The 10,278-nt window shown below is 47.7% G+C and overlaps 1 protein-coding gene across 1 annotated transcript in view; it reads left to right on the forward strand.

Moving 5' to 3' along the window:
* The window catches only part of IGF2R (insulin like growth factor 2 receptor), a 122,934-nt gene extending 115,093 nt beyond the window's left edge, over nt 1-7,841 (forward strand). The window contains exons 46-48 of the mRNA XM_078370419.1: nt 3,930-4,082; nt 5,093-5,162; nt 6,023-7,841. Of these exons, the coding sequence (XP_078226545.1) occupies nt 3,930-4,082; nt 5,093-5,162; nt 6,023-6,439 (640 nt within the window). The 3' untranslated portion in view covers nt 6,440-7,841. The remainder of the gene's footprint in view (nt 1-3,929; nt 4,083-5,092; nt 5,163-6,022) is intronic.
* The last annotated feature ends 2,437 nt before the right edge of the window (nt 7,842-10,278 follow it).

Below are 10,278 nucleotides of genomic sequence, written 5' to 3' on the forward strand. Positions count from 1 at the left end.
TCTGTGAGTGGGAAAGGCACCGTTTATAAGGCTTTGGTGTTTTACTCTAAAACCAGAGAGGAAAATTCCCCAGGAAAGCTCGGTTTCATGATGTCATCAGGAATGGTAGTTGTTTAAATCCCTTAACACGTTGACAGGTAATAAGGACTTTTAAAAAAGGAAACAGACGTTGAAACCAACAGCAGAAACTCAGTTGGTGGATTATGAGGGATGCAACCACCACCTGGGGGTGACGTGGAATGGTGCCTGAGATTTTTTTTCCCCCAAATATTATCAGTGTTATACATTTTAAAGGCATGTAAATATGTCCAGGTGTGGTGGCTCACACCTGTAATCCCAACGTTTTGGGAGGCCAAGACAGGCGGATTACTTGGGGTCAGAAGTTCTAGACCAGCCTGGGCAACATGGTAAAACCCTGTCTCTACTAAAAATACAAAAATTAGCCAGGTGTGGTGGCACATGCCTGTAATCCCAGCTACTTGGCAGGCTGAGGCAGGAGAATCACTTGAACCCAGGAGGCAGAGATTGTAGTGAGCTGAGATGGCGCCACTGCACTCCACCCTGGGTGACAGAGCGAGTCTCGGTCTCAAAAACAACAACAAAAAATCATGTAACTATAACAAACAGGTAGCAATGATTACCTTAATAGATGATAATTTTTAGTTCTTTTAGATATTTCTTTTGGAATTTACCTCAGTCTTTAATTAACATCCTTTATTTCATCTGTTGACTTCCTGCAATAGATGAAGATTGCGCTCTCTTACACCTTCCTTGACCTCTCTTACACCTCCCATATTTTCCAAAAATGGTTATTTCACAATATTCGGTTAAAGCAATAATCAAAAAACGTGCACAGTTAAAAGACATCTGCAGATGGAAGGGGCGTACTGTGTGCCCAGCGCAGTTACTGATGACAAGACCCACCCGCTTACGACATGCCAGGAGAGCACATGCAAAGGAAAGTCTGTAAAAGCTGCGGGGGAAGCTGATTTGTTGTATTAGAAAATAATTTAAGAAAGATTGAAATACTTTTAAGTCCTCACTTCAACATCATCATTAGGTTCTTGGAAACTGCAACTTTTGTGAAATGATGTATAACGAAACCGATTTTTTTTCTCATCAGCATTAATAATGAGACTGTTTTGAAGGAAATGATGTTATTCAGAGACCTCCTGTAGTTGGTTCACGGAAGGCTGCAGTTTGAGGGAACCTGTCCGCCACCTTGTGAGGACTCAGTGTACTGGACAGGTGGTGTCTAAGCTGAGTGCGGTGGCAGAGTTCCCAGCTTTTAACATTACTTCCAGCAGTAGCACCATATGAAAGGAAAACCATTTTCTTAAAAGAAAGGAAGGAAGAAGGAAAAAGAGTTCCTGATTGTTTGGAAGACATACTGTTAGACTCTTTGTCTTAGTATGCATGCCAGTATTTAGAAAATAACCACTAAAATAATAGAAATACAGTATATAACTTCCAAAACAGTAGTGAAGAAAAGGAGAAATAAAAATACTTAAGTCCCCAAAGAAGACAGGAGAAAAGGAAAACAAAAACCAGACAAGTGGAAATCCAGCCTAACGTAGTAGAAATAAATCTGACTGTATCTATAATCATGATAAGCATAGCTTGACTAAACTTGTCAGTTAAAAAAACAAATTGTCAAATTGGATTTCAAAAACAACTCTGTATCCAGGGAACACACCTAAAACAGGGATACAGAAAAGACCAAGATGAAAGGATGAGAAAAGATATGCCGGAAAAGAATCTGCAAGGAAGCTGCAGTAGTTATATTAATATAAGATAAAATAGGATATTAAAGAAAAATATTAGCAATAAAAAGGGTCATTTTAATTTTAAAAGGGCAGATTTCCTGGAAACATACAAGAATCCTAAACTTCTGTCAAGCCAGTAAAAAGCCTCGATATGTAAAGCAGAAATTGACAAAACCACACACAGGAAACAGTGACAAATGCCCCTCACTTAGTGATTGCTGGGTCAAGTAGACAAAGAGTAAAGCTTTTTTGGAAGATTGGGACAGCACAGTGCGAAAGCATGATTTAATAGACATGCTTAGAATGCTATTCCCTGCAGTGGGAGAGTACCGTTTTCCCAGGCTCACATGAAACACTTAGAAAACTTTATCAAAAATTAGCAACGAAGCAGGCAAGTTAGCAATTTCGTTTTTTTCCCTTTGAGACAGTCTCATTCTTTTGCCCAGGCTGGAGTACAGTGGCATGATCTTGGCTCACTGCAACCTCCACTTTCTGGATTCAAGTGATTCTTGTGCCTCAGCCTCCCATGAAGCTTGGAATTACAGGTGCATGCCACTACCTCCTGGCTAATTTTTTTAGTTTTAGTAGAGATGAAGTTTCACCATGTTGGCCAGGCTGGTCTCAGACTCCTGACCTCAGGTGATCCGCCTGCCTCAGCCTCCCAAAGTGCTGGGATTACAGGCATGAATCACCGTGCTTGGCCTAAGTCAGCAGCTTTCTGGCTGATGCAATTAAATGCATACATGGTGCAATGCGGTTAGGAATCAAGAACAAACAACTGAGAAACAAATACATTTGAAGATTAAAGCCCACTTCTGAACAATCCGTGGTCCAAAGAAGAAATCAGAGGTAGAAATTAAAATACGCTTAGAACTGAATGATGATGTGTCTCTCGGACGCATGTCGAGTGTTCCTGAGTGGCTGGAGCTGCTTCTGGGTGAGTGGGTTTCTGGCTTGGAGGGAGAGGTCTGCAGAGCTCTCAGACTTGTCTGTGGAGTGTGGTGGCGCTTCTGCCCGAGCAGAGGTCAACCCTCACAGGTCACTTAGAACTGGATGCCAGGCTCTCCCTGTGGTTTCTTGTCTTGCTGATGTTTTGGATCAAGATTGTTTGGCTTAAGCTGAACTTTGAGAGCAGTAGCCCTTGCGGCCATGCCACAGGTTGGCCGGTTGCCCTCGACCTCAGTTCTTTGAGCAGCCGGCGTCTTCAGCACCACAGGATGAGCCTCGCTGGGGTGGCCTCTTATCTCGAGCAGTGCAGGAGGCATTTCGGTGATGTGATCCTGTTCCTGTGTGTGTGGCCCCAAATGACAGAGGGCCTGAGGTTAGAAGTGTCTAATCGTTATACCCTTGAGTGTAATGTTGTTCTCTGAGCACAAAGGGAAGTCTTCATGGTTGTTTCTCATTTTCTATTATTATTTTCTCAACTCTGCTTGAGTGGTGAATGTCATGGAAATGCACTTTTCCCCACAAGTGTGCATGTGGGTCTTGGGTGGGAATTGTGAACTCTGCTGTGAGGCAGCAGCTGTGTTCCATGAGCCCCGTTCTGGGATGGAGCAGGCTTGAAGAGAGGAGGTGTGTCAGGGGCTATGCTGGGTTGTGGCTGTTCCCTGGGCCCTGTCCTGGCCTGTGACTGCCCCCTGGGGCTCCTTCTGGTCTGTGGCTACCCCTGAGCCCCATCCTGACCTGTCTCTAAGGCCCCCTGGGCCCCGCTGGTTTGGAGGTTGTGTCCCACGGTGGGCTGTGGTCACCGTTTCCAGAAGAAACTCCAAGAGGACAGAGTTCTGACCTTGGAGAGAAGTGTGGTGCTCTTCTCCACACTGGGACAGCCTCTGCCCCAGCCTGGTTCTGCTGTGGGTCGGGCCACCTGGAGGGGGCCGCGTCCCTCCTGCCCGTCTCTGCTCTGTTTGGTTGAATGACAGTTCATGGAGCTGGAAGCAGTGCCTTCTTGTCTGCTTTCTGACAACCCTGCCCCAAACTCATCAGGAACTTTTTGCAGCCGTTTTCCATGTGGAGTGGGCCTTGTGGCCTTGTTTTCTGGGGCAGGAGTAAGAATCACATGGTATGGGGAAAATGAGAGATGCTTTTGCCTTGGGGACTCAGGTCTCAAATTGTGGCTGTGTCACTGCCCTGTGACATGGCTTCTTTCCTGTGACATCCTTGCAGGGTGGGCTTCGATGGCGAGAATCCTGGGGACGACGGGCAGGCACACAAGGGGCTGTCGGAGCGAAGCCAGGCGGTCGGCGCGGTGCTCAGCCTCCTGCTGGTGGCCCTCACCTGCTGCCTGCTGGCTCTTCTGCTCTACAAGAAGGAGAGGAGGTGAGCGGGGGGTGGGGGGAGGGGACAGGCAGGCAGGTGCATGCCTCCCACATCTAATCATAGGCTCAGTTTTGTGGGTTTTAATTTTACTTACTTATTTGTTTGAGCTCTACAACAGCAAAAGGCTCAAGATTCTTAGTTCAAAACTCTCTGGAAGCAGTCTCCAGCATTGTGGTTTTAAATGCCTGCATTTCTCTCTGACCAAGGCTGAGGCCCTTGCACAGCACCTATGCCTGCGGCTTCTAGGACCGTGGTCCTTTGTGTCCAAAGATGGGTAGAACGTTAAATGGCACCTTTCATGAGTGCATTTTCCCACTGAGCAGCTCATCCCTCTGCCCTCCCACGTCATAAAAGCAAGAGTTTATTAAGCGCCTGCTGTGTACCAGCTATGGTGCCATCTTTTTGCCCCACTTTGCTGGGTGCAAGGACACCCCACGTGACTGTCAAGCAGATTTTCATATCAGGTGTCAGTGATCGTGGCTCTGGCCTGGGGGCAGGGACTTGCCAGCTCAGATGTTCCCTGCTGCCACTGTCATTTGCCAGCTGAGCCACAGGCCCATGAGAGAGGTGGTCGGGGAGTACTAATCATGGCCCTGCTCACCCACATTGCAGAATGGGCAGAAGAAGGTCTGGGCCAGGAAGGCATGTGATGAGCATCTCTGTGACCCACCATCGGGCAGGCTTAGGGGCAGCAGGCAGGTGTGGTCCTGTTAGAGTCGTATGTGAAAAAGCCCTTGCCCAAATGTTAAATTGCTCTTGAGCGTTTTCCCCTGTTGGATTCCAAAGCCCAAGGTCTTTCCACTCAATCACAACAAATACATTAGGGTATAACCCTGTCACAGCTGCTCACTTGTCATTCAGAATGTCCATTAACCTGTGCTTGTGGGAGAAATGCAGCCGACACCAGCCTTCTGGTGGTGCAGAGTGGGGCGGTGCTGGTGGGGGCAGGGCTCCTGCCCACACTTCCTCTACCCTGGAGTAATTATGGTTTCCTTTTTTTTTTTTAATAGGGAAACAGTGATAAGTAAGCTAACCACTTGCTGTAGGAGAAGTTCCAACGTGTCCTACAAATACTCAAAGGTAATTTTCTGTGGAGTCTCCTGAGGGGCTGCCTCCCCCGCCTCCCATGCTGGGCTGTCCGTGTTCTCATCAGGAATGCCGAGGAGAGCAGTCACAGGCAGGCTGGAATCCAGAAGGGAAAGCATCACCCATTGCCTCAGCCGCTTACCCCAGCACATGTTTTTTGTTATTTTTTTCCTACAAAGTTTCTCTCATTGTGGTTGCAGCTAATTTCCTTTGGGGTATTTAATATTTAGGTTGTTTCCACTGTTTTTGGCTGTTCCTAAAAAAACACACGTGATAGTGAAGATAGTTGTGCACCTAGCATTTGGACGATTTGTTTCCGATAAATTTCCAGAAAAGAGGCATCATCTGGGTCAAAGGACATAAAGTCTGTGGGTCTCGATGAGTGTTGACTAATTGCTTTCTCAAACGAGGCTTTTGACTCGAGTCCCTTCTTTGACTTTCCTCCCTGCCATGCAGGGGGCACCTTTCAGTCAATGAGACACCTGGCAGAGCCCCTTCTCATTTAGCACTGCTGATAGGTCACTGGTCTGCTTTTCGGGTCCATGCCATCCTGAATGCCTTCTGCTTGGTCCCACCGTTGGCTGTGAGAATCCTGCCAAATGGCCCCACTGCCACCGTCCCAAACCCTCCTGCCTTGGTGCAGTCTCATTAGGAACAGGAAGGTGTTGCCTGCCCTTGTCTTCCTTTCCCTGGTGGGGACCTGGGAACCGTGAGGACAGTGTGCCAGATCCTCCCCAGCTCGTGCCCGCAGAGAGCATCCCTGATGTGGGGTGGATGGTGGAAAGAGAGTAAGAGAGGAGCAGAATGGGGTCTCTGAGGGGGGTCATGTGGTCTCTGCTATTGATCCCTGGCAGGTGAACAAGGAAGAAGAGACAGATGAGAATGAAACAGAGTGGCTGATGGAAGAGATCCAGCTGCCTCCTCCACGGCTGGGGAAGGAAGGGCAGGAGAATGGCCATATTACCACCAAGTCTGTGAAAGCCGAGGCCCTCAGCTCCTTGCATGGGGATGACCAGGACAGTGAGGATGAGGTTCTGACCATCCCAGAGGTGAAAGTTCACTCGGGCAGGGGAGCTGGGGCAGAGAGCTCCCACCCGGTGAGAAACCCGCAGAGGAACGCCCTTTGGGAGCGTGAGGATGATAGGGCGGGGCTGGTCAGGGGTGAGAGGGTGAGGAAAGGGAAGCCCAGGTCTGCACAGCAGAAGACAGTGAGCTCCACCAAGCTGGTGTCTTTCCATGACGACAGTGACGAGGACCTCTTACACATCTGACTCCGCAGTGCCTGCAGGGGAACACAGAGCCGTGAGACAGCCAAGCACCTCCAACCAAATAAGACTTCCACTTGACGATGCTTCTGTAGTTTGCCTTTAACAAAAACTATTTCAAAAGGGAAGAGTTTTTGTGATGGGGGAGAGGGTGAAGGAGGTCAGGCCCCACTCCTTCCAGATTGTTTACAGTCGTTGGAATAAGGCATGGCTCAGATCGGCCGCAGGGCAGGACCTCATGCCCAGGGTTTTGCCCAAGTCCTCATTTAAAAGCATAAGGCCGGACGTGTCTCCAGACAGGGGCTGCATTTGAAAAACCCTTGCTGCTTTAGGCCCGATAGGGTATTTGACCCCATTATATTTGAGCATTTTAATTCTCTCCTCCTATTTATTGACTTTGACAATTACTCAGGTTTGAGAAAAAGGAAAAAAAGAAAAACAGCCACAGTTTGTTCCTGCCGGCACGGGTGTAATGCACCGGTTTGTCCATCCCGAAACAGCGAGGCTGTCAGTGTGTGGGACGGTCTCTGGTGGGATTTTGAACTGGTCATTAATGTGTCCCCTGAGTTGGAGCTCATTCTCTTTTCTCTTTTGCTTTTTGTTTCTTAAGGGTGTATACACGTGCGTACAGGCGCACACGCACACGCGCACACACACGGGGTCCCTGAGTGCCTGGGTTTTGGAGAGTTCACTGTTCTATGCCTTTAGTCAGGAACGGCTGCAGCTTTTTGCATGACCTCTTCAAGCCTGGGTGTACAGAGCACATTTGTCAGTATTTCTTTCGCTGGCTGGTGAATTCAAACAACCTGCCCAAAGATTGGTGTGTGTGTGTGTGTGTGTGTGTGTGTGTATGTGTGTGTGTGTGTGGAGTTGAGGTGTCAGAGAAAATGAATTTTTTCCAGATTTGGGGTATAGGTCTCATCTCTTCAGGTTCTCATGATACCACCTTTACTGTGCTTATTTTTTTAAGAAAAAAGTGTTGATCAACCATTTGACCTATAAGAAGCCTTAATTTGCACAGTGTGTGACTCACAGAAACTGCATGAAAAATCCTGGGCCAGAGCCTGGGCCCTAGCGTTGCACTTGGCCTCATGCTGGAGGGAGGCTGGGCAGGCACAGCGTGGAGGCGGAGGGAGGCGGTGCTGGTGTTCTTCCTCTGGCGGCAGCGCCTTTCCTGCCATGTTGAGTGAATGACGTTTCTCGCGTTGTAGAATTGTCTGTAGAATCAGTGTCTGACGCTGAGAAGCAAACCTCCCCACAGCATCCCTTGGCCTGTACCAGTTTGGCTGGCTTGTTTGATTTCAACATGAGTGTATTTTTTAAAATTGATTTTTCTCTTCATTTTTTTTCAATCAACTTTACTGTAATATAAAGTATTCAACAATTTCAATAAAAGGTAAATTATTAATTGGGTGTTACCGTTTTTTCCTCGATAGTGAGACGTTCCCCAGTGACTTGCCAGGCTGCCTGCCCATCTTTCCTTCCTGTTGAGTGACTGGGTTTGGGTTTTCACGCTGGTGTTCTCATTGACCTTTTATGAGGCAGCACTTCCATTTTTCTCTGGAGTCTCCTGGTTGTAGTCGTTAACTCTGGGTCCAGGCTGCCTCCCTCGGCTCTTTCTAGATCTGATTTCTTTACCTTCTCCAGGCCAGCCTCGGGGTGTGTCCTGTTCATCATGGAGTTTAGAGTCCAGTGAGACAGTAAAGCTTTTTGGTATGCAACCTAATCTAATATGGGGAGGTTGTCTCTTGAATAAATGCACTGAGTCTTCCATCTTAAATTCCTCACCAGTGGCTGAGAGCTGCCTGTATGTTAACCTGGAAGCAGAAGATTCCTCCAGTGTTAAAAACAGACTTAGACTCAACATCCTAGCCTCCATCTCTTCCCCCTTCCCCCTCCCATAGAGTTCTCACTTTTCAATTATCCAATTGGAGTTACCTTTTTAAAAAAGTTACTCTTAAGGGCTTTAAAATACATGTCCTGAGGAGGGCATGTTGGGGTGTTCTAAAAGTTTACATTATGACCAAAGAGTCGCTGGTTCTCAGGCATTCTACCCAGGGGGTTTTCTCCAGGCCATTCCCATCTCCTTCTAAGGCCATGGGGAGCCCTCTCTGTAAGGAGGGCATATGCAGGGACCTGGCCGTCCCCTTGGTCAGCTGGATGGCAAAGAGGCGTGTCGTCTGCACCACTGGCTGCCTGCTAATGTCGCTCTCAGTGGGGAAAGAGAAGTGACGACATCTTTGAGTGCATTTGCTTTGACTTAAAAACCCAAGCCTCTGAAAAAAGAGTAACTATTTGCCAGCTGTTGTTACAGATGATATTTTTAGGGAAAGATGCCCTGACAGCAAATCAGAATTGGACTCTTTTCAGAGAAAGGATTTTATTGATAGAGTACGACCTTGGTATTTAGTTTCCTTTTAACATTTTCTGTGCCCCTTTTTTGAGACTGTCCATGAAAGGCAGAGATATGGAATAAGAATTGGGGTGCTAAGGATGGAATAGGCAAACCCCACGCCAAGTAAATCCATGGTAAAGAGGAGATCTGGTTCTTAGGAACATTTGAACAGCGTGTGAAGCCTGTACTTCACCAGCCCTAAAATAATACATGACGTGAGGTGATTCCTCAGGAGGAACGCTGGCCACCTGGTGATTGAAGAGTACTTTGGGCTGGTGCAAGTTAAAGGACTGATGGGGACATAGGTCTTGCCCCTCTTGGCGATCGGGTCACAAGGAGCCAGTGTATGTGTCACTGGGAGGTGCTATGGATGAGACTGGATTTCTGGAAATACCCTTTACCAACTTCGGAAGAATCCCATGGCTCAGGGAGGTGCACTCATGCCCTTTCTTAATTCTCGGGCTCCACTCTGTTGACTCATAGTGAGTTGGCCTCTTGTGCCCTTAAGCCAAACTTGCTGTCAGTTCTGGACATTGTTTTGTGAGTATGAGGTCAACTGGCAGAAGTGGTGCAGGTGAGCTGTGGGCACAAGGTGACAAGATAGCCATGCTGAGTTTGGGGACAAAGTGGCCCAGGGATGTTGTGTAGGTAAGGCAGAAGCAAACCCAGAACTTGGAGCGTGCTGTGACTTGCAGTAAGGAGTTTGAACTTGTCCTGAAAGCAGCTGAGAGCCATGGGAGGACCAGATTGGCTTTTGAGAAAGATAGTCTAGAAGAAAGTAAAGAGATGGAGACGCTTCTCCATCCAGATGGGAGGTTGGGCATGGGAGCCGTGGCTGTGCCAAGCTGAGAAGCCTTAGACTCTGCCTGCAAGCCTCTCTCTGGGAGGAAGTCAGGTCTTCTTCTTAAAGAGAGGTACAGACTGAAGTTAGGCTGTGAATGGTCAGTTATTTGTATTTCTTTACCTCTTAATGCTATTTTGTAGTTTGACCAGTTTGCAAATCAAATTGAATAAAAAGTAATTGATAATGTCATTTCGATGCTCAAAATGAACCTTGAACAGTGTTTGAGGGAAACACAGTCTAGTGAGTGGAGTTACTGGTTGTCACACCTGGGAGGGTAAAACGAGGGGCTCACACCCCAGGTGAGGTCATCTGGTGCCACTCAGCACCATCCTGGAGAAAACAGCCATGGGACGCTGGCCTTGGTGACAACCAAGAAGTGGTGGCAGGTTGCTAGAGACAGGGTGGAGCACAGTGCCCCAGAAGGAAGCGGGAGCTCAGGTTCAAGAAAGGACTCGTGACCTCGCCCTTGGCTTCAGGGTTTTATTTTTCTTTCTTTTAAAACATTTTGAGACAACATACAGACATCTGAACTTACAGGACAATTCTTTTTCCCTGAATCCTTTGAGACTAAGTTCCCTCCCATCCATCACCAGGCATTCCTACAGA

Source organism: Callithrix jacchus, chromosome 4 (assembly GCF_049354715.1).
Source record: "Callithrix jacchus isolate 240 chromosome 4, calJac240_pri, whole genome shotgun sequence".
NCBI classification, from domain to species: domain Eukaryota; kingdom Metazoa; phylum Chordata; class Mammalia; order Primates; family Cebidae; genus Callithrix; species Callithrix jacchus.